Raw genomic sequence first — 27,645 nt, 5'->3', positions numbered from 1 at the left:
GGACTGACTTTACAAGAAGATGGCTTTGGACCTTTGTTGAGCAGCCTGCTTTTCTTACTATACAGGGAGGATAGAAGATCAACTAGGAGGAGAGAATTTTTATTTTGATTCTCTCTCCCCTCTTAAACAGCTTCAACTCTGTCTATAGATGCAGGAGTCTAGATCTCACCTCACAGAATTCAAAATGCTAATTAAATATGTTTCTACAGCGACTTAGATACGTTAGCAAAGAACTAACTTTTTGAAAGGATTTTAACATTGCAATCTGAATGAACTGCTTTGATTTAGAAAAAAACTTCAATGTTTAAATTAATATCTCTCTCTATCTCTCTCACACACACACATACACACACACACACACACAATACTTACTAGGATCAAGGCTTATATATTGTCTGGCTGGATACCACTGAGGATCTACGGTGAAAAACAGAAACACAGAATTAAAAACACGACCTTCCTTATTTTTAAAAAAATATCAATTCATGCAAATCACTTCTTTACTCATTCTTTCTATATTTTGCCCATTTGGGTTTGGTGGGATTGATTTCCAAAGTATTACATAACATTTCTGGCAAAAATAATATAAACATTTTGTATATAATCATATACGAATACATTTCTAAATAAAAGCACATCTAAAGATAAAATATATCAGTGATAAAAATCCATGCTTAATGTTGTAAGCCTTCCGGAGTTGCCTCGCAGTAAGACAGTGGCAAACCAAATTTAAAAATAAAATAAATATATAACCACCAGCAAATGGGCTTTGCAAGATCTGTACTGCTAACTCAGCCCAGAAAACCCTAAGCCAGTCTTCACCAATTTGATGCCCGATAGCCAGATCTGTAACAATGCGCCATGTCCAACATGACACAGCCAACTTGCTGCAGGCAACATACCACGGGACAATCAGCCACAGCCAACTCACCACAGGATAACTTTCTGTGGGGCAAAAGTTACACTAATATCAAAGAAAGGATACAAAAGGAGGGACAAAGTGAAATGTGAATGACAAAAATTAAAGTACCTTTGTTATTCATTTTAAATACTTTTAAATATTTATTCATTTCAAACAATAATTTTAAATTTAAATTATTCAAGTACCGTAATTAAAGTGAATTTTTAAATTGCCCCACAGCAAGTTGGTTGCAGCAAGTTGGCTTTGGTGAGTTGTGAGCTGGTCGTAATGAGTTGCCTACAGCGAGTTGTCCCATTCCAACTCTAGCCATTTGTCTACTTCTAGGAGGCAATGGGAAGGAAAAGCCAGGTACATAACACATCTGAAGAACATCACAGTGAAAAAAGCTGGCTTAAACTTTCAGCAATTGGTAGGAAGAATTATTAACTTGGCTTTCAAAAAACTTACGTCATTGAGGAATTTCTGCATGCTCCTCACAATTATGTATAATTTAATGAAGCACTGACATCCCTTTTAAAATAAATTTTGAAATACAGATACTCACGCATCTTGTGGAACATCACTTGGATGTCACTTATTGTAGTGTGTGGCTCAACCTGTAGAACAGAAAACTCTATCACGAAGCAAGCAGATATTCTTTTTTTTTGGGGAAGGGTGAGTGGGTGGGAGCAAATGATAGTACTGTAATTAAGAAAGCACCCAGCTACAGTATGAAGATATTGTACAAATCTCTGAGTGCTCAGAAAGTGATCTATAAATGCGATTATAAAAAAGTGATGTGTATGGTTACTAACCTTTTCTAGGAAGCATAGCTGTTGTTTTGTCTTCCAGTCAAGAATTTCAACCTACCAAAAGAAGTGGATAAACTATTTCAAATGATCTTATGCTTTTAGCTGCTACGATTTGCATGAACAAGAGACAGCTGATATTTTTTCATATTTTCATATTTTTTCAAATATGAAAAAAGTCATAACTTCATTTTTTTAATGAGCCACAGCTGGGATCATGACTCAAAATTAGCTATAAATCATTTTACAAGCTGCATACAGTATATTTATTCATTTTTATTCTATTTATTTTTATTCCATCTCAGATTGTAACTGGAATAGAACCAGGAGCCAGTTCAGATTGTAGTCTCTATGTATGCCAGACAACTCTTATTCTATTGACATGTTGTGAGCCACCCCGAGTCCACGGAGAGGGGTGGCATACAAATCCAATAAATAAACAAACAAACAAACAAATAAATAAACAAACAATTAACAAATAAACCAATTATTACTTAGCATAAGGTGTTCTGCAGCACAGACCAACAATTAATAAGCTGACAGGTTGTTAAAACCTTTTTCTGCAGGTACAAGTATACATTTTGATTTATAGAAGATTAAATGTAATTTCCCTAGTCACTTCAAGAAGAAAATAGAATAGAACTAGCACAGCTCTTTATGGGATGCAATTGTTACCTGTCTGTACATTCTATTTGGCTATGTATCAGCAATAACACAATCAAAGGATAGGATGAAGCTGTGTTTGCACTACAATTCCAAGAAAATATACCTTTGGAGTTAGTAACAGTGCTGCTTTATATCCTGACACTCCAGAACACCTTTTTGTTTTCAAATTCATAATCCAAATTTTATTTTCACCACCTCGATGCAATATTGTGCCTTAGTGACTATTTTCAGCCTAACAGTATCATTGTGTCCCAAATAGCATCACCTTCTGAGATAGCCTAGAGTAGACAGTGCAAAAGTAATGCAATGGCTAAAAATATATTTATCAGTGTAAAATTGCAAGATTGGTAAATGTACAATTTGATGTTGGTAACCTTAGTTTCCTGATAATCCAATTTTTCCAATTCAATCATTATCTTGTCCAAAAGGAGGTCTGAATAGATTTCATAAGCTTGATAGAACAATGCTTTATTTATTTATTAAATGTATATGTCACCCATCCCATGCTGAAATATTAAAAGAAACTAGGGTAGAATGCAGACTGGATTCCCAGGAGGGAGTGGCTGCCCTCCAGAGAGCAAAGAGGCAGCAGAGCTTGGAAAGTCTGGTCATCAGGAAGAAGATTAGAACCATTCCTCCCTAGCTATTCACAGAGTATATCTATAGTTATGCAAATAGTTGCTTTACAGGTAGTCTGGCAAGATTCTGTCTAAAGGTGAAGAACAATAAAGGAAACATAAATAACTTAAATAGCTACATGTGTTGTTCTTGAAGCCTGACAAAAACAGTATAAAATAGGCACAATTTTTATTTGACCATGTGTATGTCTCAGAAGGGACACAGTGACTCAGTGGCTAAGAAGCTGAACATGTCGATCAAAAGATTGGCAGTTTGGTGATTCGAATCCCTAGTGCTGCATAACAGATGAGCTCCCATTACTTGTCCCAGCTTTTGCCAACTTAGCAGGTCAAAAGCACATAAAAAATGCAAGTAGAAAAATAGGGACCCTTTGGTGGGGAGATAACAGCGTTCCGTGTGCCTTTGGGGTTTAGTCATGCCAGCCACATGACCATGGAGATGTCTTTGGACAGTGCTGGCTCTTCAGCTTTGAAACAGAGATGAGCACCGCCCCCTAGTGGCAAGAACGGCTAGCACATGTGTATGAGGGGAACCTTTACCTTTCCTTTACCTCTCTTACTCATAAGAAAAAAGGAGGCGAAAGATTTATACGATCTGAAGGGAAACCAGAGTTTGGAAATTCTAAATTACAAATTAGAACTAAAACCGGAAATATACCTACTAGGTATTATTAGTGGGCAGCATAAAAAGGCAAATTTATATCTTATAATCCATGTACTTACATCGGAAAGATTGAGCTTTGAGCAAAATTGGAAAAAAGAAAATATACAAAGGATAATCAGAAAGATACTAGAATGCGCAAAAATGAATGAAATGACGATGGAATCGCAGAATAAACAGGGAAATGATTATTATACTGTATGGGGAAAATTATACAATTGGATAGAGAAAATGAAAAAATAGAAATGAAAAAACCCAGACAAAATAAAAGACGACAATGTAGAAAAGGCAATGTAAAAATAACTTTATCTCAAAATGCACATGTTTCCGTAAATTGCTTGTATGTATTGTATGATGTGTCTACTTTTTGTATTTGTTTATGTTTTATGCTTCAAAAAATTCAATTAAAAAAAAATCAAGGAGGCATTTATATTAATATGATTCCACCAGTATAAGATTTGGTTAAGGCATCATGCTAGAAAGCCGGAGACTATGAAGTCTAGTTCTGCTTTAGACAAGAAAGCCAATTGGGTAACTTTGGCCAAGTCACTCTCTCTCAGCCAAACTCACCTCACCGAGGAGTAGTTGTAGAAAAAAATAGAAAGAGGAAGGTATGTTGGATATGTTTACCTATATAAAAATAATAAAGAAAGGGTATAAGCAGGGTCGCCGATAGGCCGGTACTACGGGTAGTGGCGTCAGGGGCCCGGCCAAATTGAAAAATTGGGGGGGGGGGCGGCGCCTGCCAAAAACTCCAATCCCGATTGCGATGGGGAAAAGCGCGCCAAGGCGAGCGAAAGGACCGGAGACACCTCGCCGACCACGGCCCACACCTTCCTTCCCAGTCCCCCGAGGAAAGAAGGCAGGGAGGCCAGCAGACAGGCAGGGAGCCCCGATGGCAGCCGCGGAAGTAGGAGCCACCGCGGGGGTGGCTCGGCCTCGGCCCTCCAGAAGCCAAGCCGTGCTGCTGGGGAAGCGCAATTGGGGAAGCCGGGAGAGGGCTGACACTTAGGCTGTATGGGGCCCCAAAATTTCTGATGGCAGCCCTGGGTATAAGACATCACAGTCAAACTTACCACTACGAACAATATGTATAAATCAGGCCAACGCACTTTGTAGGATGGTATTTTTCTAAATGAAAACATGTGCCACTGATGAACTAAGGTCTCCTGAGAATATGACTGATAAAATATAAATAGCATAATAAAAATAAGCTGTGAAAGTCTGTCTGTTTGAAAGCTGGGATCTAGGACTGCAGAACAGCCCTTCACAAAGCAGCCGTGTAGACCTGAGAGGGGAAATTATCTGTTTTAATCTGCAGAGAAGTACTGCCTTTCCATACGCCCATGTTTGACTTGTTGAAAAATTTACACAACCTAAGATGACTTCAAGAAACACTCCAGAGACCCTTTATTGGTTCTGGATGTTTATGCTCACTGTTATTTCTACTTACAACAGTATTTTCCTGTTGCTAGTCTGTTGTTTTTAGCTATTTTGAGTGGAATGCTCCAGAATTGATTTAAAAAAAAAAAAAATTGTTTACAGGAAAATTATTCCCCCATATGAACTTGGAGGGATTGCAAAAATGCAAAACTGAACTGATCCCTCTGGCAATGGTTTGTGTAAGTCAGCTTCCTTTTGATTCAATTAGGACTGAAGAGTAATCTCTCCTTACCTTACCTTTTAGCCACCTGATTATTGCATTGCAACATAAGTAGCCCCCTTAAGGGTTACTTTAAGAATCCTAATTGGGACTGAACTTCCTGCTATCAAGTGAAACAGTCCTTAGGGGAAAAAACTCGTGACTGCGCTGCTTTGCAATGGCGGTGGTGGTAATCGTGAGTTGGAAGTGTTTCGGATTCAAGAAGAATTTTATTCATGCACTGCCTGTAAACTCCGTGAATCAACCACTTGACCTGTCGACAGCCCCTGACCTGTCAATAGCTGAAAGAAGCCAAGCGGCAAAGATCATTTAACTGTCAAGCTAAATGATTGTCAATGCATTCCCTTCAAAGTGCATTCTTTTTAAAGAACAGCGAACAAGAACAAATCCTTTAAGATATAGGGGCTTTTAGGAACAAACACAAAAAGAAGGCACTCCAAATCGACACACGTCGAAGGAAATTGCCAAAGATGAACAAAACGCATTCAGACCAAGAACTACTTTATAAATACAGTGGCGCCTCTACTTAAGAACTTAATTTGTTCCGTGACCAGATTCTTAAGTAGAAAAGTTTGTAAGAAGAAGCAATTTTTTCCCAAAGGAATCAATGTAAAAGCAAATAATGTGCATGATTGGAGAAACTACAGGGAGGGTGGAAGCCCTCTTTCCTCCCAGGAGATTCCTAGAGAGGCCCCACAGAGGCTTCTCCCTGCCTTTTCCGGCCGTTTCCTCCCAGGAGATTCCTAGAGTGGCTCCACAGAGGCTTCTCCCTGCCTTTTCCGGCCTTGTTTCCTCCCAGGAGATTCCTAGAGTGGCTCCACAGAGGCTTCTCCCTGCCTTTTCCGGCCCTGTTTCCTCCCAGGAGATTCCTAGAGTGGCTCCACAGAGGCTTCTCCCTGCCTTTTCCGGCCGTTTCCTCCCAGGAGATTCCTAGAGTGGCTCCACAGAGGCTTCTCCCTGCCTTTTCCGGCCGTTTCCTCCCAGGAGATTCCTAGAGTGGCTCCACAGAGGCTTCTCCCTGCCTTTTCCGGCCGTTTCCTCACAGGAGATTCCTAGAGTGGCTCCACAGAGGCTTCTCCCTGCCTTTTCCGTCCGTTTCCTCCCAGGAGATTCCTAGAGTGGCTCCACAGAGGCTTCTCCCTGCCTTTTCCGGCCCTGTTTCCTCCCAGGAGATTCCTAGAGAGGCCCCACAGAGGCTTCTCCCTACCTTTTCCGGCCCCGTTACCTCCCAGGAGATTCCTAGAGAGGCCCCATGGAGGCTTCTCCCTGCCTTTTCCGGTTACAGTTTCAGAGGCTCGGGTTTGTAAGTAGAAAATGGTTCTTGAGAAGAGGCAAAAAAATCATGAACACCGGGTCCTTATCTAGAAAAGTTTGTAAGTAGAGGCATTCTTAGGTAGAGGTATCACTGTACCCTTCTCCTCAAAACATCCAAACGGTAGTCTACTTTCAAATGTTGTCTTTTTATGTTCTGAAATAAACTTGTTTTCTCTTTGAGCAGGGAGTCCGATGTCATTCTTATGTGAATCCCATATTGGGAAAGAGACCAGAATATTCTTCTGACGCCCTGGATGCCGTCATTAGGGCAGGACAACATCATCATTAGACGAGGATGCCACATTATGTCCTGCATTGCCATAATCGCTTCTACTTCAACTCAACCTGGGCCTTCTCACAGCCTTCAGACGGCCTCGGGTGGCCAAAAGCTTTCTTGCAAAGAGCGAGGCTTCCCCCTCAACAATGGGGAGAAGATGATGGTGGCGATCAGCAGAGTGTAGGGCAAGATATTTCACAAGAAGAGTCCTCCACTCCACTATTCGCAACAAAATACCATGCCACCAGACTTGCAATTTTGGGCTTAGACAATTTTGGAACAATGCTGCCTTAGGTCTGACCTAAGTGTAGCACATAAAATGATCTGCTACAATGTCCTAACCATCAATGACTACTTCAGTTTCAACCGCAACAATACACAAGTACACCATAGATACAAACCTAAGGTAAACCGCTCTCAACTCCATTGCAGAAAATACGCCCTCTCCGTGGACATTATATTATGAAATATGACTTTCCTCATTACAGTCACCTCAGCTAGCAAAGTGACCATGTTAGGTCATCTAGATGTATCAATTTTTATTGGATTTCCCCCCTCAAAATCGATACAGTAGTTTCTCCCAATATTTCTGAAGTCCTTGGCTTTGCCATTGGAATTCTCCTTGTGTGTATTTGACAAGCGGCTGATTTCCACTTGCAATGCACAGCATATTTTCTTCTGATCAATAAATTATACCTTATCCAGGAAATAAAAAGACAGAGCAATGTCATGAGGGCACACATTCAAAGGGGTAGCATTGTCCACTAGTTTGCAAAAATGTCGTGTCCAACTCATCATTAAGCTCTCTCAGCTGGAGCAGTATCAACTCCCCCCCTCTCGTTCCCTATAATGTCCTGTTCCTAGAGCAGCCATCCAGTCCAAGCCATCATTAAATTTCATTAAACTCCCTTAATTTTTGGTATGCATTGCAGGGGGCATGCATGTATGTGAGTGTGTATAAAAACATCAACATGGCGGCCAAAAAAGTATCATCTAAGCCAGTGTTTCCCAACCTCGGCAACTTGAAGATATCTGGACTTCAACTCCCAGAATTCCCCAGCCAGCGAATGCTGGCTGGGGAATTCTGGGAGTTGAAGTCCAGATATCTTCAAGTTGTCACGGTTGGGAAACACCGATCTAAGCCCCATCTTTTTAATGTGCATATGACCTTGAAAAAAAATTCCATCATATTGTTGCAATTACAGTAGTCCCTCACCTATCGCTGGTATTACGTTCCAGACCTGGCCGCGATAGGTGAAATCCGCGATGGGGAATTTATCGACTGATAGTACTTATTTAAGTATTTATTGCTATTCCCGACAATTGAAGAAAGTCACTTTCTTCAATTCTCGGGATATGTTATTATGGTTGGGTTTGGGGATTTTATTTCTGCCCACTGTCACCGTGAATGCATTGGACAGCCATATCTGTTTTCTAAATAAGTAAAGACACAGAGACCACAAAGGAAAACTGGGACTTTTAACTGAATGCAGCATTCAAATGAACGCTGTGAATTCATACAAGGGGCAGCATGCAAATCCAATAAATAAATAAATAAATAAATAAAATAACAATAAATGTTCTTTTTCAAGAAGAGGAAAAGAACGTGGGAAATGTAGATAAAGATGATGTTGGTATATAGGGAAGATGGTATAAGAGAAGCAGATCTTCACTTAAGAGGGCTGTGAAAATATTTATAGACACCTCACATCCTGGACACAAACGGCTTCAATTCCTACCCTCAAAACGACGCTATAGAGCACTGCACACTAGAACAACTAGACACAAGAACAGTTTTTTCCCGAACGCCATCACTCTGCTAAACAAATAATTCCCTCAACACTATCAAACTATTTACTAAGTCTGCACTACTATTAATCTTCTCCATCGTTCCCATCATCCATTTCCTCTCACAAATGACTGTATGAACTTTGATGCTTGTATCCTTATAATTTATATTGATTTGTTCCGGGACTCACTGCTCACAGTCACTCATGCCCTCATCACCTCGAGATTCAACTACTGTAACGCTCTCTACATGGGACTACCTTTGAAAAGTGTTCGGAAACTTCAGATCGTGAAGAATGCAGCTGCGAGAGCAATCATGGGCTTCCCCAGGTATGCCCATGTTACACCAACACTCCGCAGTCTGCATTGGCTGCCGATCAATTTCCGGTCACAATTCAAAGTGTTGGTTATGACCGATAAAGCACTTCATGGCATCGGACCAGAATATCTCCGGGACCGCCTTCTGTCGCACAAATCCCAGCGACCGATTAAGTCCCACAGAGTTGGCCTTCTCCGGGTCTCGCTGACTAAACAATATTGTTTGGCGGGTCCCAGGGGAAGAACCTTCTCTGTGGCGGCCCCGACTCTCTGGAACCAGCTCCCCCCAGAGATTAGAACTGCCCCCACCCTCCTTGCCTTCCATAAACTCCTTAAAACCCACCTTTGCTGCCAGGCATGGGGGAATTGAGATATCTCCCCCGGGCCTATACAATTTATGTATGGTATGTTTGTATGTATGTCTGATTAATAATGGGGTTTTTAAAATGTTTTTAAATTATTAGATTTGTTATGAATTGTTCTATTGCTGTTGTGAGCCGCCCCGAGTCTACGGAGAGGGGCGGCATGCAAATCAAATAAATAAATAAATAAATAAATAAATAAATAAATAAATAAATAAATGATTTGATTGCTTATGTGTACCCAGACTATCATTAAGTGTTGTACCACATGATTCATTTCTTTTATGTACACTACAAGCATATGCATCAAGACAAATTCCTTGTGTGTCCAATCACATTTGACCAATACAATTCTATTCTGTCCTGTCCTATCCTATCCTATCCTTAAGCGCCTTGCACTTTTCTAGATTTTCAGGATAATATCTATGCATTCATCTTTCAATCCATTCCTGTCATCCTCATTTTGCAGTTACATTGTTTGATGTTTTCGTTTTTAAAGTGTTATGAGTTTTATTTTATTTATATACAGAGTTAAGGGGCCAGGTATGCTAAGGTGCCTGGCAGGATACGGGCACAAAAAGCTGCACCAAGAAGCACAGCAGAAAAACCAAATCCACTGGAAGAAGATAAGCAAATGGGAAAAAAAAGCCAGTTCTGTATGAACAACAAAAAGATTTACATACCTTCAAGGCTACCTTGCTTCTTAAGTTCTTAAAACAGGTGAGAAGTATCATACAGGTAGTCTTCGACTTAAGACCATTCATTTAATGACCATGCAAAGTTACGAGGGTGCTAAAAATGACTTTTATGACCGGTCCGTGCACTCATAATTATTGCATGTTTCTTGGCAATAAGCATGCATTTATGTCATGTGTGGAAGACAAAAAATCAGCAAAATCGCCCATGCACTGTTCTGCCGGGCTCTCCCGAAAATTCACGGGTACAAATTTCAGACACACACACGTTTGAAAGTTCAAAACAATGTCCTTTATCACAAAATTCAAAAGAAACAAAGCACCCTTTTTGTATTGCAAAGAGCACTCTTCCCCAAAACAACCTTGTCGGCTGTACAAGTCCCTTAATCAGTCCTTAAGTACTTAGCTAGTAGCTGTGAAGAAACGTCACAGTCCTCCTTCTTCTCACGAAGTGAAACACGCACACACTTTACTCTGCTTTGGTGTCAAAGGCGTGAAAAATCCACAAACAAAGTTCAGACACAGCGAGGCACGATCCTGAAGAACAGCGATCAGATAATCTTCCACAACGGCCAAACTAGCACGCTGCTATTTATATCAGCAGCTCTAATTACTGGAGCCCCACCCAAACACAGGTGGCCTCTCTTATCTCCTGTAATATTTCCTCAATTGGTCTCTTCGATGCATAATTCTGCGCCTGCGTGGGTCTAACACTTCGTCATCCAAATCGACCGAAGATAATGGTGATTGGCTTCCTGGGCTGTGTGCCAAGCCCCCCTCTTCCAAGTCACCCCCACCTTCTTCTTCGTCCGAGGAAACTGCACTCCCTGACTCTGCCGGCAACAAAACAGGCCTAGGACATGTTGACGTTTCCCCTGCCTCCACCTCCACATTCCCTGGGGCAGGAGCTGGGCCAGAGCCAACCACAACATGCACGAGCATCCCTTTGCAAGATTTCAGTGGGGTTTTTTGCTTCATGCACATGCGCAGAAGTAAAATTGTGTGTGAGTGCGTGCATGCGAGCGCCCAAATCGCCAGAATGCGCGTGCAATGCATCGGTATGCCGGTAAGTGCAACTCGCCCCTACATCAGTGGTTCTCAAACTGGGGGTCAGGACCCCTTTGGGGGTCAAAATGACTGTTTCACGGTGGTCACCTAAGACCATAGGAAAAGACAAATTTTGTGTTAGGAATGAAAGCTTCTATTCTGGCGCCTTGGAACATATTTTTACAATCCGACCAATCAGGTGTTTGCAGTGCGGGTGTCCCTCTGACCTTCCTGCCAATCAGCTTAAAGCTCTGTTGGGAGAATTGATGCTAGATTTATGATGGGGGGTCACCACAACATGTGGAACTGTATTAAGGGTCGTGGCATTAGAAAGGTTGAGAACCACTGATCTACATCAACAATCAAAGATGGAATATGAAGAGGGCCATCCTTGAAATCTCAGTCACAGTTACTTAGATGTGAAGTAACATTGATTGTACTAAGGGAGATAAAATGATTTCCATGCTGTCAAGGCTTTAAGAGGCTTGTGTGCCATTTCAACAACCATTACTAATTCTACAGAACTGTGGAACTGTGCCAACTAGAGTATTTCAAAACTATTTGCGCCCGCCTCCTTCTGACTCAAGGCAGAACAAGAAGATACATAAGGGCTCTTTTCTGATAACATTGCTCCATTAAAACATTCTTCGGGAGGGGGGGGAATTCCAGCAAGCCGAAGGGGGAAGATAAATTTGACTTGATGCAACCTCTCACTATGCCTTCTCGGGAGGAGGGAATAAACTTAATTCAGGACTTTGATGATATGAAATCAAGTTTACAACACATGATAATCGAGTCATTACAGGAGATTTTAACTCTGCATGCAGGAGAACCACGTTGCACTCAAATAGTTCAAACTGGTATCTAGACCAGTGTTTCCCAACCTTGGCAACTTGGGAAACATTGGTCTAGACCATCACCAAGCTCTCTAGGTGAAATTGCTCCATGAAGCACTTCAGCATGAATCAAGGGAAAGTTGAATTAGGATCCCCTACATCGGGGGTGTCAAACTCTTTTTTTTTAAAAAAATATTTTTTTATTAAATTTTTATCACAACAAACAAACAAAAAAATCTTAAAGAAAAAGTGCCCAACACCAATAACCCCTCCACCATTTAGGGGCTTAAATTATTTACAGTAAATTTCAATTTCTTCCTTGGCTCCGGTTTACATTTCTTTACATACAAAAAGTGACTGGAATTTATTTTTCACATTGTCATCATATATTCTACTTAAGATATAATCTTTCACCTTATTCCATCGTGCCATCAGCTTCTCCAATTTATTTTCATCAAAGTTATTTAATCTTATTTCCATAATTTCGAAGTGGATGTGGTCCACCATGTACCAGTACCAATTCTGGACTGTCCATTTATTGCTGTCCTTCCACCCTAATACCACTACTGCTTGAGCGCTTTCCAAAGCTGCTGTTTTGATTTCTTTAAATTCTCGTAATTCCCCATGTTTAACTAGTGTTGCTGATTCTTTTGTGATTATCCAATTAATGTTTAGCATATTGTTAATTTCATTCTGTTCTTCCTTCCAAAATTTTTGAACTTCAACACATTCCCAGAGCATATGCATAAAAACTCCTTTTATTTGGCAACCATGCCAGCAGTTTCCTTTTCCTTTCCTCTGGAAGTGTGCTAGTTTTACTGGCTGGGGGTGTCAAACTCAACACCCATGGGCCAGATCTGGTCCGTGGAATGCTAAAATCTGACCTGTGGAGCTGGCCTGGAAATAGCAAAGGACTTGCCAGTGGTACCTCCAGCATCCAAAACGGGGCACAGGGGAGAGCAAGGCTCCCTGAGTCCTGTTTTTGGCCTGAACATCCTCCTGCAGCACTCTGCCGGACAAAATGGGGTACGGGTAGGGTGAGTTTTTGAAAACTAACTCTGATTAACTTAACCATTCATCTCTTTTGATCATCCTAGTTTACAAACATGTTTCAAGAGTCAAAAAAGTTGTTTTCTAGTATTTCTTTGATGTTATCTATCTTCTACAAGAAAATCCAGGTGAAAGGACCTATGTTTCAAGTAGATAATCATGCTTTAAAATCAGGTCATAGTAAGACAAATTTGGCTGCGTTTTTATTTTAAAAGCTGTTGTTGTGGGAAGTGCATTTTTATTTCTCCCTTTAAAAACCAAAATATGTTATTTATTCCCAAAGTTAGATAGCTCAGCAAAACTGTTGTCACTGCAACTGCCATTCCTCTACCAATTCTAAACAAGTAATGACAACAAAAGATTTTCCAAATAACTCAGCAAAAAATAATAGTAATGAAAACAAGACCACTAATATTAGTTGCAAATGGAGCGGGCAGGCATGAATGATTCATAATTCAAAGGAATGCTGTATTTATATAACCACGTGAATATTTTTTGTTTGTTTGGAAGAGTGGGAAGTAAATTCCTTGTGTGTCCAATCATAGTTGGCCAATAAAATTCTATTCTATCCCTATCCCTATCCCTATCCTTATCTCTATCCTATCCTATCCTATTTTATTCTAAAATTGAATTACCTATTTCCTAGTTTTTCCTTATGCTGGTAAAGTGAGCCAGTGGCTGCTTCAGGCTGTTAATCCTGAGAGTTGGTAGGTCGTTGTTAACATTGCCATTATATTTTTGATGCTAGATATATACTGATGAGATTTTCTGCCACTCATCCAACTAACTTGGCCAACCTGTTGGGTACTAAGCACTTGGATTTTCTTCTACAGGGCAAGACATATATTACATTTGGACAGCAAAGTGATCTTATCTTGAAGGGCATTAGTCCTCAACTCACAACAGTTTGTTCAGTTATCATTCAAAGTTACAATGGCACCGAATAAAGTAAATTGTGACGGCTTTTCATACTTATGACTGTTGTACCATCCCCTCTGGTCATGTGATTTACATTTGGATGTTTGAGTCACATTTATGGCGGTTGCAGTGTCCCGGAACCACATGATGCCCTTCTGACAAGCAAAGTCAATGAGGAAACCAGTTTCACTTTAAATTAGTGTTATTAGTTTTACAAATGCAGTGATTCACTTTAACAAACCTTCCCCCCCCCAAAAAAAAATCATCAAATGGGGAAACTTTCTCACTTAACAACATAAATTTGGGGCTCAATTGTGATCATAGGTTGAGGACTATTTGTACTTACTACAACATAATAAATCCATGTTTACTTAAGTAATACTTTTATTTGCTTACCTTTGGATTTTATCATCATTTTTTGGCACATGCACAACCCAGAATCAGAACATAACCACATGTCATGTATGGTAGTCTTGCTTAAAACTTCCAATATTTAGTTCTAGCCAAATATGCTTCTACTAATCTCTAATTAAAAAGATATATTTTTTAAAATCTTCATGGCTGCCAAATGAATGCTGTAAAGGTCATGATCTGTTTTACATCCACTCCCCAAAAATTTACTCTTAATTACTTCTAGTTTTATTCATTGCAACATCATAATTTATGATATAAAAGGAATGTCATTTTGATGCCTATCACATTAATAGAGAGATTACATCACTCTATTGTACTGTAAACTCACTCAAATGTTTACCAACAGATTCAAAATTACTTTCTTCCCACTCATGCTTCATAAATATCTCTTTCCCTACATTTTGCAAGTCAGAGACTGTAAATACTGCTTAGTCACAAGCTACAACCAAGAGGCTGGTTCAGTCCATGAAGGCTGATCTAAATGATGATAAAATAATTACAATTAAAACATCTGGGATTTGTAAAAAAAAAATGATGCTAGTCTCAGCCAATACAAAACAGCCTGGGATCAATTTCATAATAGCCAATATGTGCCAAGATGAAAATGAGATGAGTGGCTACAGGAATAAATTCATCCAAGCTTTTGCTGAGGAAAACTGGATTATTGTAGATACTCTGCTGAACATACTGTTCAAGAAAACATTTAGGCACATGGTGGTAGTACAAACTGTAAAACATCTCTTAATCATTATAAACTACCCAAATCCATTTCCAGATTGTGTTACAATTTAATGAGCACTTTTTATGAAGATATTACCTCTCTCACACATCCCTCTCCAAATATACGCTTTTATTGTAGGCATCATTTTCAGTAGTGGGCCATTTTGGGGACAAATATATAATCAATATTTCTCAGCTGTATCCGAATCATGGCTTGGAATTGGTAAAAGTTACTATTTGTTGGTCAAAGCTTACTTTGTTTGTTTGTTTGTTTGTTGGTTGATTGATTGATTGGATTTGTATGCCGCCCATCTCCGGAGACTCGGAGCGGCTAACAGCAACAATAAAACAGTGTACAATAGTAATCTAATACTAAAACAATTAAAAACCCATTAATATAAAAACCAAACATACATACATACATACCATGCATAGAATTGTAAAGGCCTAGGGGGAAAGAGGATCTCAATTCCCCCATGCCTGACGGCAGAGGTGGGTTTTAAGTAGCTTACGAAAGGCAAGGAGGATGGGGGCAATTCTAATCTCTGGGGGGGAGTTGGTTCCAGAGGGCCAGGGCCGCCACAGAGAAGGCTCTTCCCCTGGGTCCTGCCAAGTGACATTGTTTAGTTGACGGGACCCAGAGAAGATCCACTCTGTGGGACCTAACTGGTCGCTGGGATTCGTGCAGCAGAAGGCGGTCCCTGAGATAATCTGGTCCGGTGCCATGAAGGGCTTTATAGGTCATAACCAACACTTTGAATTGTGATCGGAAACTGATCGGCAACCAATGCAGACTGCGGAGTGTTGGTGTAACATGGGCATATTTAGGAAAGCCCATGATTGCTCTCGCAGCTGCATTCTGCACGATCTGAAGTTTCCGAACATTTTTCAAAGGTAGCCCCATGTAGAGAGCATTACAGTAGTCGAGCCTCTATACATCTATTTGTTTCAGTTGTGTAATATAGGACAAGGAGACAAAAATATACTCTTCAGATTCAAAACTGGCCAAGTTGAAGATAGTGCCTGGCTATATAGATCATTTATTTTCTTCCTTTTCAAGACCTTAGAGAGGAGAATCTACATTGGATCCTTCTTCTACCTTCCCTACAACCTTCACTGCTACCATCTTCAGTGCCAGCCTTCTTAAAAGTAACATAAGTGGAATGATGCGGAAGAAACTGAACATAAAACATCTTAAGTTTTCGAAATCTGAGAGAGGGGAATTTTGATAAACTATTTGCTGACAAAGGCAGGAAAAAAAATCATTTGATAAATTAGAGATCCAAACATCATTCCATCTTCAATTCTGCATTGCTGGCCTGTGACATAGATGGTTTGGGGTTTCTTAGATAATTCTGTGGTTCAAGTGATTCAGGGGAAGCTCTGTCAATCATTTCAGTCTATTAAGTTTAAATACTGTTTACAACATGCAAGCTAACAAAATCAGATTCTTCAAAGAAGTTGGTGGTTTGTGTCTGAAACATGTCACTGGCCATCTATGCCAAGTGATATGAAATCTTTATCAATCTTCATCCACACAAGCTTCTTCACAAACAGTCTGTACTCGTAAAGCAATGTCCCCAAAAGTGGAAGTTCAACAACTCAAATGCCAGCTGCTTTAGACAGCTAACAGAAACAGTTTGTCACAAAATTAATGTTAAAAGTTTGATTTTAGTTTTCTGTCATTCTCATCCTGCAAATTTGACAAAAAATTAAAAATGATTGAACCCCAATAATATCTAATTGCAAAATCCGTTTTAATAACTATTTTACATGGTTTAGTATTCCCAAATTACCAAATTGGAATAATTCCAGGGATTCAATGTTGTGAGCCACCCTGAGTCTCATGAGAAGGGCAGCATAGAAATCGAATAAATAAATAAATAAATAAATAAATAAATAAATAAATAAATTCATTCATTCATTCATTCATTCATTCATTCATTCATTCATTCACAGGGAAATGGCAGTTTGACCATCTTGGAAAACTTGCAAGCAAAAAGAAAAGAAAAACCCTCTTTAAGCCTGCTCTGGACTATTTAAAGCATTCCAACTTCTCCAGTTAGATTCTCAAGAAGATAAAAAGTAAATGTGCTGAGTGATGAAAATAGTTAAATGACAAATAGCTAAAATTAAATCTAAAGTTAAATATTCCTGAGGTATAGCTTCAGATGTATTCTACTTCTAAAGTGTGTTTCTAATAGCTTTAAGTGTTACAGGGATACTGAATGCAATTCAGAAGTGAGTTTCAATATACAGTGGTACCTTGGTTCCAGGAGGAGGTTCGTAAGGTGAAAAGTTCATAAGATGAAACAATGTTTCCCATAGGAATCAATGTAAAAGCAAATAATGTGTGCAAATCCTTCAGGAAAATCCCAAACTTTAGAAGGGAGGCGAACAGAGGGCAGGGAGGAGCAGCTAAAGGGGGCGAGTGGAAGAAGCAAGGCTAGGCTAAAGGGTGAGTGGGAAGGAAGAAAAGCAAGGGGGGCGCCCCTCCCTTTTCTTTCTTCAAAAGACACCCTTTCAGTGCCTCTGCAAGCATGCAAAATCTTTACTCCTCCAAGCTGCCCCTCCCTTTTCTTTCTTCAAAAGACACCGTTTCAGTGCCTTTGCAAGCATGCAAAATCTTTACTCCTCCAAGCTGCCCCTCCCTTTTCTTTCTTCAAAAAAGGGGGGGAAAGAAACCCCTTCATCCCAACAGCAGCTGCTTGGGTTCGTAAGGTGAAAATAGTTCGGAAGAAGAGGCAAAAAAATCTTAAACACCGGGTTCGTATCTTGAAAAGTTCGTTAGAAGAGGCGTTTGTAAGATGAGGTACCACTGTACAATACTGTACAGTGGTACCCCTACTTAAGAACTTAATTCGTCGCACGACCAGGTTCCTAAGTAGAAATGTTCTTAAGTAGAAGCAATTTTTCCCATAGGAATCAATGTAAAAGCAAATAATGTGTGCAAACCCATTAGGAAAGAAATAAAAGCTCAGAATTTGGGTGGGAGGAGAAGGAGGAAGAGGAGGACAGTCACTGCCGAAGGAAGAAGATGAGGTGAGGTGAATCAAATAAATCCAAAACTTTAAGGCTTAAAAAAAAAAGGACTGTGAGGCGGCAAGGAGGAACACGTGCCTCCCATACACCCGGCGTGAGGCTGCCTCCCATACACTGGCCGCTGCTGCTGCTACCTGCTGCCTTTTCCTTCCCATGCTAAAGGACTCCCCTCTCCTCTCGCTCGCTTGCTTTGTAGCCGGCGCTTTTCCTTCGCTGTGGTGACGCCTCAGCTGCCCAGAGTGAAGGGAGCGTTTCTTTTCTCTGGGCGCTGGCAGAGGTTTATTCCCTCTCCAAGCGCCCAGAGAAAGGAAAATGCTTCGTTTGCTCTGGACTGCCAAAGCCTCCTTAAGCGCCACTGAAAGGCTCCTCTGGCAGCCCAGAAAAGCCCGAGATGGCCGGGGTTAAAGGGAGAATGGCAGGAAACCGGCCGGGCCTTCGTGCCGCTCTCAAATTTTCTGGGAATTTTTTCCCGGCTCAGGTTCTTTAGTAAAAAAAAATTCTTAAGAAGAGGCAAAAAATCTTGAACACATGGTTCTTATCTAGAAAAATTCTTAAGTAGAGGCGTTCTTAAGTAGAGGTACCACTAAAATAAAAAAAATTCAAATATTGGTTGTTGTTTTTAAGCACTACAAATTACAAGACCACCAACCTAAATTTAAAAAGTAAATTACAATACAAACATATAAATTATATCAGTGAATATTATTAATTTATTTATTAGTTCAATTTGTATGCCACCCATTTCTTGTTCCTTTGAAAAGTGTTTGAAAATTTAAATTCAGGGGAAGTGGAAGAAAATCATCTACCCTGTTTGGAACCTGCCTTAACAAAAAGCAATTCCCCCATACGTGCAATTGACTAGTACCTGAAAAGAACTTTTTCACAACGTAGCAAAAATTCTCCAGATCTGCATGAATTGGGTGGAATCCAAGAAACATGCACCCCCAGGAGATGCTTGTCTAAAGCAGATAACAAAAGTTCATCGTGCATGTTCCATCAGAATCCTGATTCCTGTTAGAATCCTGTTCCAAATATACAGTTTACGTACCTAACCCTAACAACCCCCAAAACTTTAACCTTAGATTGTCTACAGTCAACTTCTCCACGTTCTAAGAGGTCTGTAAGGGGCGTGCACAAGTGCACCACTGTGCCTACTGTCCCTGTTCTATTGCCCTCTTTTATCTTTACTCTTTACAGTACTGTACTTATGTTATGTTTATAAAAACTACTACTACCCTATACATGCTTGACAGTAAGTAAGTAAGTAAGTAAGTAAGTAAGTAAGTAAGTAAGTAAGTAAGTAAGTAAGTAAATAAATAAATAATCTATCTTTCTTTCTATCTATCTATCTATGTATTTTAAAATATAAAACACACACACAACATACAAGTGCTCAGTGATTTGTGCCCACCACCAGACAACATTCACACCCCTCCACCAAAATGGGGGCATATCTTATATATACCATTTTAACTCAAGAGCAATATATCTACGGTATTTACATATTATAAGGTGATTCCAATTTATTCCTTGTAGCTTGATCTCGAATTCTACTAACCATATATCCTATATCTATCTATCTATCTATCTATCTATCTATCTATCTATCTATCTATCTATCTATCTACATACCTACCTTTCTTTCTATCTATCTATCTATGTTTATGTTTGTTTATGTTTATTTAGATTTGTATGCCGCCCCTCTCCACAGACTCGGGGCAGCTCACAACAGAATAACAAAAAACAATTACAGCAAATCTAAATATCTATCTATCTATCTATCTATCTATCTATCTATCTATCTATCTACCTACCTTTCTACCTACCTACCTATATACCTACTTACCTTTCCATCTGTCTGTCTGTCTGTCTGTCTGTCTGTCTGTCTATCTTCTTCAAGAGAATGTGGTACTTAAATACCATTTGGAGGGCAAGAGATAAAGCAGAGATTGAAGACTTGCTACTCTAAAAGGATGGTTTTTAAAGTTGTGCCTTCCCTCCCCTGTTCTCTTTTACTAATATCATGTAGATAAATATTATTATATGTCTGTATATACCACCAATAGGTACTTGACAAAACAAAACAAATAAAATAAATCACAACTAAGAAAGTGCTGTTCCACCACCGCCAGGGACCAGTAAAAAAGCAAAGCAAAGACTTCTTATGCTTAAGAACACCCGGAGCAACCCCGGGTGGTTGTCCTGGTTTAGCTTCAGAAAGGTTGGTTAGAAAAGAGAGATTTCCCTTTGCTGGCTTCCTTCCCTGCTCCCGCGATCTGGCCACTGAAGTACCACCACCATGCCAATGATCGGGATCCGGGGAAGGGCACTCGGGGGTGGGAGAGGGAATGGGGAGCAGGCGAAGGGGGGCGGGAGAGGCTATCGGTTCGTTCCCCTGCCTGCCGAGACACCCACCTCGAAGAAGGTGATTCTGCTACCCATCTCGCCCGGGGATGGGGTGGTGGATCGATCCCGTCCCGCGCCCTCCAGCTGCCGATCCAGAAAGCTGCCGATTCAGATGCCAACCGCGGCGGGGAGCGGCTCTTTCCTTCTCCCCGACCAGCCTCGCAGCTCCGCGGCTGCACTTTAATCGGCGCCCCCTCCCGCGGCAGCTCCTCCGGCCAATCAGGAGATTCCCGACGCCCGGGAGGCAGCCTTGCAGGGACGGATGGAGGAGGAGGGCGGGAGGCCCGCGCTCGGCCGTCATTCCCTCCCCGTTTCCTTGCGTAGTTGTGGTGGCTGCTGCTGCTGCGGCCCGCCTGGAGCCCCCTCCGAGGCGTCGAGTTCAAGTGCGGCTCCTCTGAGGGAAAAAAGAAGCGGGAATCGGGATGGGCTCGAGGAATACGAACTGTCGGGCTGCTCCCGCGGGTCGCTGCGTGGGACCCTGCTCGCGCAAATACACGAGTTTGGCAGAGAAACGGATGAGTTGGAAGGGACCTTAAAGGTCATCTAGTCCAGTGTTCCCCAACCTTGGCAACTTGAAGATATTTGGACTTCAACTCCCAGAATTCCCCAGCCAGCTATGCCATAATGACTGGAACTATGCTGTGAGTGGAGAATTCTGGGAGTTGAAGTCCACAAGTCATAAAGTTACCAAGTTTGTAGACCTCTGGCCTACACCATTTCTGACAAATGCTATTTTTAAAGTAGCTGTGAGAATCTCCCACATTGTGGACCGTTGTGCCAAGGCACTGGCCGTGCCAGTTCAGTTCTCAGCTGCCGGCATGTTGAGCAGAAGCCGTAAAAGATTCTCTTTGACCAATTTTGCTTTACACTCATACACACACTTGGACAACACAACACACAATCAAAAAGGGTAAACAGCCAGTTTAGGTTCTCCTTTCTTCTGACTGAAAGTGGTCCTTGATTTGCGACCATGATTGGGTCCCGAAATAAGAGCCGGGGTGGCGCAGTGGTTAGTGCAGCGCTGCAGGCTACTTCAGCTAATTGCTAGCTGTAGTTCAGCAGTTCAAATCTCACCACCGGCTCAAGGTTGACTCAGCCTTCCACCCTTCTGAGGTGGGTAAAATGAGGACCCAGATTGTTGGGGGAAATATGCTGATTCTGTAAACCGCTTAGAGAGGTGCTGTAAAAGCACTATGAAGTAGTATATAAGCCTAAACACTAAATGCTAAAAGTTCTGTTGCCAAGGGATGCATTTGTCAAGTGATTTTTATGGCCTTGCTTGCCACAGCGATTTGAGTGAATCGATGTGGTTGTTTAAATTAGTGGCACAGTTGTTAAGTGAATCTGCCCTTCTCCATTAATTTTGCTTGTTCGGAAGGTCACAAAAAGTTATCACATGGTCACGGAATGAAATGTTATAAGTTGAGGACCTCCTGTATAACTAGCATAATGCGTCCATGGCTCTCCACAGGAAGTCCTGGTGGAATAACTGCTGCTGAGCTTTAGGACCTACCGATATTTATTATAATTTAGGAGGGATAAACAACTAATGATTTTCTCCAGGCACCTAAACCCAACAACGTGTATATGTTCATACTGTGAGTGGAGTGAAGCTGGTTGCAGTGAATGAACTGATAAAAATAAATCCCAGTGAGATTAAAACCCATAAAAAGTTGGCCAGTAATTATCTTTCAAACCAACCCATCTCAAGTGGTTGTTGTTGGAGGACAATAGGAAGAAGGAGTATTCGGTATGTTCGCTGCCTTGAGTTATTTACAAAAATAATGAAGACAGGCAGGAAGGAAAAGGGGAAAATAAATAAGGCTTTTAGCACTGTTTATTGCTGAATCCGAACTGCATTAATCCAGAGGTCCATTAGATGGCAACCAAAAGAAAAATTAAATTCTAATTCTTTTGCTGTCATTTTATTGGTAGAGAAATCAACCTTAGAAACTTTTGGGGGGGGGGGAATCTTGATTGGACAAGAAGTCCTGAGCATAAAAATACCATACTGGCATATTCTGTTGGCAGTTTTTCCCATGCTTAGTAAGACGAGTAACATTCAGACTGGAGTTTTAGCCAGAGAAGACACAAATTACATCGCAATGCAACAGAACTGTGTGAACAACAGAACCCCTGAACCCTGTTGCATAGTAAAGGTTTGTTTGCTGAAACATTTTCCTACTCTGCAGGAGGAAGAAAATGTACTTTATTGTAAACACTATAAAATATTAGTCCTCACTTAACAGCCAAAGATGGTACTGACAATTCAGTGAAAGAAAGCAGCTACTAAATGAAACCACCAATATGCTTATGAACATACTTCAGCTTACCTTGCTTCGGGGACCTACAATTTGTAGGTCCTATATTTCACTTCCATGGGGTCCTGACATTCTGTAAGTTAGCCCATTTGAGGTACTTTGGTTCAAAAACAGTTGCCCTTTGACATATTACTGTGTCCAATTTGTTAGTACTCTGCCCAAACAGTTGGGTTAGTGATGTGTTTGTAAGCTGTAATATTTTTTGTTGAATGTACCGTATATGACAAAGACAAACTGGTAAGATTATTGTATTTCTATAGATTGACTGATTTGAACATGTCTGACCTGGACTGTTTATTTGGATTGTGCTATTTCTTAAAAATAAACACTATATGCACTTTAATGTGTCTGTGTGTGTGTGACTAGATAATTACTTGTATCTTCTGCAATATCCCGTTTTTATGTGTATGTCCTTGATTCAACGGTTGCTCCGCACACACCTTTAACACGATGGTTACACAAGAGTTTTAGTAAAAGATAAATACTGTACAAATTAAATAAAAATTAAATGTAAATTATTAGATAGTATTTACTGCATTCAGGATTTGATTATATATTTTGGGATTTTTACTGTGAGATAATATTTACTCTGTAAAGGTTTTCACTCTAGCAGCACAGTGTACACTCTATGAAATATTAACTGTTAAGCATTAATTCTCTTTTAGTGTTAGTTATCCTTTCCCCATAGCAAATAGTTCGGCATGGCTTACAGCCATAATATCCATTATCTTAAATCAGCACGCACACATATGGACATTTCTGCTTTCCTTCATCTGCTGCACATTTTCTGTTTTCCAAACTGTAAATAAAAACAGACATTAGTAAGTGAGGCTGAAACAATATTTGATATTGTAGAATTGATATATGGTATAAGCTAAGAATATATCAGAGAGAGTGAAAGTTAAGAGTATCATCTTCCATAAACAAGGCTAGGCATCTAAGCAGATTTTCTTTTCTTTAAAAAATAGTGGGTTTGGATCAGTAAATAGATTTCAGATTTGAAGCAAAAATTACATAGAAATATAGAAGACCGACGGCAGAAAAAGACCTCATGGTCCATCTAGTCTGCCCTTATACTATTTCCTGTGTTTTATCTTAGGATGGATATATGTTTATCCCAGGCATGTTTAAATTCAGTTACTGTGGATTTACCAACCACATCTGCTGGAAGTTTGTTCCAAGGATCTACTACTCTTTCAGTGAAATAATATTTCCTCACGTTGCTTTTGATCTTTCCCCCAACTAACTTCAGATTGTGTCCCCTTGTTCTTGTGTTCACTTTCCTATTAAAAACACTTCCCTCCTGAACCTTATTTAACCCTTTAACATATTTAAATGTTTCGATCATGTCCCCCCCCCCCCCTTTTCCTTCTGTCCTCCAGACTATACAGATTGAGTTCATTAAGTCTTTCCTGATACGTTTTATGCTTAAGACCTTCCACCATTCTTGTAGCCCGTCTTTGGACCCGTTCAATTTTGTCAATATCTTTTTGTAGGTGAGGTCTCCAGAACTGAACACAGTATTCCAAATGACAAATAAATAAATAAAAATATAGTTTTTGAGAAGCAAAGTCTTTCACTTAATTCTGCTAACCTTTCTTTAATTTTTGAAGGAGAAAGCTGCATTTAATTATAACAGGAGTAGGTAATATACTAAATATATTACCTACTCCTATCTCTATCTGGCTTGCTGAAGCTTTTCCAATATTAGCTCATCCCAATAAAGTCATAATTATCTCTCAATGGAGGATCAGGGATCTAGATCTCCAAACTAATAGAAGTAGAATTGCTTCCCTCCATTTCTTTATTTGTATCCTATCAAGGCGAGGAGGGTGGGGGCTATTCGAATCTCTGGAGGGAGTTGATTCCAGAGGGTCGGGGCTGCCACAGAGAAGGCTCTTCCCCTGGGTCCCGCCAGATGACATTGTTTAGTCGACAGGACCTGGAGAAGGCCAACTCAGTGGGACCTAATCGGTCACTGGGATTCATGCGGCAGCAGGCGGTCCCGGAGGTATTCTGGTCTGAATGAATGATTCTCAGTCATCCAGGACATGGTTGTCCCAAAGGTGCTTTTTCAAGAGGCAACTGGACTTTCTGGTCTTTCTTTGAAAATGTTTTACTTCTCATCCAAGAAGCTTCTTCAGTTCTTCACATCTTCAAAGAAAAACCAGAAAATCTAGTTGCCCCTTAAAAAAGAAGTTTTAGGTCACTTGCTCTAGTTCTTTCTGTTTTATTTTGCTTCTATTTTGCCACAAATCACATTATTAATCTTATTATTAACAGCAAATTTCTGTTTGACATCTCAGGTCCTAAAATCACTTACATTATTAGGGTCCATGGTATGCTTTTAACATGCAATTGATCACACATGCCAGTATAAAACTTTTGAATGCAGGGATGAAAAATGGGTGAGATGAAGGCAACTCCCAAAACTTATTTGCTCCACTTCCTTCTCAAATAAGAACATTTGGGAAGGTTTGATGTACCCACCCACATTTGTAAAAACTAACCACAAAATAAGATCCAGAAAAAACTCTACTCCCTTTGATTACATCATATCACTGCAATTCCCACTGGGATGAAAATTATCTAAAAGTTATGTCTCCTAGCCACAGAAAGTTTCCCATCTTGCTTTAATATATAGACTGTAGAAAACTGTATTCCATGTTCACTAGGTAACTTTTATGTTCCTTCATTTTAAATTACATACAAATATTAAATAACAAATAATTGGTATATCATTAGAATGAGATGTTATCCTCCCACCTTATGCTCTTGGTAATATAGTCACTCCATTTTTACTGCAGCACTCTGGGAAGCAGCCAGGATTTTGTTAACCATTATTGGAGACCAATAGACAGTGAGGAATAAAAGCCTGAAGCAGCAAATTCCAAACTTCAGAATGCATTCTTTGTAGCAAATTCACACAAAAGGGGGATTACATAATCCAAGTATCAGAAATATCTCAGTTCTAATTTCATACAGGCTGTTATATAATTGATCCCATTTTTGCAGCTGTTTTTTATATTAAATTATAACTTTTATTGTAGAACTCCAAACTGCAACATCGTATTAATCTAGATGAGAATAAATCCTGCTGGACTCAATGGTAATTACTTTTGAATAGAAAGTGAGTACCGGTATATGAAAAAATTATAATCTTGGATTTTTTTGTGCCAGTTTACAAATTATATAGCTAATGATTAGATAATCAGGCAATGGTTTGACTTTGAATTAATGGGTATGTATTCTGTGAGACATGTATTTTTGAGTTTTATTTTTTTTTTAAGCTTGGTTGTGCAAGGAAAAAATTAAAAATAGAGGTAGGGAAAAATTCTATGCCAGGGAAGGTGTTTTTACTTCTTGAATTCCAAAATATAATCAATTTAATGAACATTGTCTAAAGTTCTGCTACTTAATCACATTTGTAACAAATTAAAAACAAGGATATAGATCTGACAATTGGAACAATAACTCATGCAGAGTTGAAATGGAAAATCTTTTTAAGGGTGAGCAAGAATATTTGTTTTTAAGCAAAACAAATAAATAAACAAAAATAAATAAAATAAATATAATTAATCCAAAATCTGTTGGACGGAGGACAGGGCATTACATCATTCAGAGATACAACAGGTAACCATTTCAATTAGTCCTTTCCATTCCAAAGTACGGTAAATTTCAGGAATGCTGAGTGCTAGCAGTAAATTTCAGGAATGCTGAGAGCTAGCACCATGTCAGCCCTGCTGGTATACAGTATTCTGGTTTACACATAATACAAATTACATAGTTTGGAGAAAGAAAATAATAATGACTTAAATTGTTTGTAATCATTTAGAACTTTAAAAAAGGCTGAGGAATAAAACACTCAGCAATGACTTGATCTTTACAGTAAATAAAATTAGGAAACTCTTCTCAAAGTTCATGAGATACAGAATTATCTGAATCCAAGATTGTTGTATAATCTAAGTAGGAACAAAAGTTACAAGTGGGGATTGTCTCCAGTCTTTCCAATATTGGTAACACCATATATAGTACTATATTTCTGCAAAGTAAAACAGTCCCACCAATATGTGGGCTGGATGCAGAGTTACAGTAAGTAAAAGCAGATTCCTCCAGGTTCTTGATTGGATAAACAGCACAAATAATTGTTGAGAAATGAATTAATTCAGATTCTTGCACACACATTATGAGAGATAAGATAAACCATGCAAATAGCACATTGAAAAAATAGGAGGAGAAAGCAGCATTAGGCATGTTTGCAGGGTTGAATTATTTATAATAATAATATGATATGATATAAATAAATAAGTAGTGAAATGAGACACTGAAAGAACATTAGAAAGGGTGCCAAAAGTTTTTTTCTTCTTGCGGTTGTTGTTTCTCTTCTAGAATTACATAGAGGAACAGAGAGACAGTGGGACCAAATGAAGATTAAGGATAAAAATGGTCGCTAAATTAGAAGCAAAGCAGAACCGGTCAGCCAACTCACTGTGGCCAACTCACAACTGCCAACTTGCTGTGGGACAACTCACCGCACCTAACTTGCCACAGAACAACTTGCCGTAGGATAACTGAGCAATTCAATTTAATTATTTAAAATAAATTTAAAAATTAATTCAATTTTTGTCATTCACATTTCCTTTTGTCCCTCCATTGTCACTCTTTCTTTAATATTCTATTCCACCATTTCTTTGATATTAGTGTAACTCTTGTGTCCTATGGCATGCCCCAATGCAAGATACTGTACCCTCAAACTTAAAACTGAAGTAAGTACAGGTACTCCTCGAGTTAGGACCACA

General features: G+C 39.8%; 1 protein-coding gene across 2 annotated transcripts in view; it reads right to left on the bottom strand.

Moving 5' to 3' along the window:
• The window catches only part of LOC139164416 (very-long-chain enoyl-CoA reductase-like), a 46,730-nt gene extending 26,046 nt beyond the window's left edge, over positions 1–20,684 (bottom strand). Inside the window, exons 1-4 of one of the 2 annotated variants that reach the window (XM_070746512.1) lie at positions 20,535–20,684; positions 1,717–1,767; positions 1,467–1,518; positions 373–417 (exon numbers count right to left, since the gene is read on the bottom strand). In XM_070746512.1, coding sequence (XP_070602613.1) covers positions 373–417; positions 1,467–1,518; positions 1,717–1,767; positions 20,535–20,561 — 175 coding nt within the window. In that variant the 5' untranslated portion in view covers positions 20,562–20,684. The remainder of the gene's footprint in view (positions 1–372; positions 418–1,466; positions 1,519–1,716; positions 1,768–20,534) is intronic. The other variant, XM_070746510.1, reaches the window with a different exon arrangement.
• Between the last annotated feature and the right edge of the window lie 6,961 nt (positions 20,685–27,645).

Source organism: Erythrolamprus reginae, chromosome 3, assembly GCF_031021105.1.
Source record: "Erythrolamprus reginae isolate rEryReg1 chromosome 3, rEryReg1.hap1, whole genome shotgun sequence".
NCBI classification, from domain to species: domain Eukaryota; kingdom Metazoa; phylum Chordata; class Lepidosauria; order Squamata; family Dipsadidae; genus Erythrolamprus; species Erythrolamprus reginae.
The sequence above is the reverse complement of the archived record's forward strand: the minus strand, read 5'-3'. Positions and strand labels throughout refer to the sequence as shown.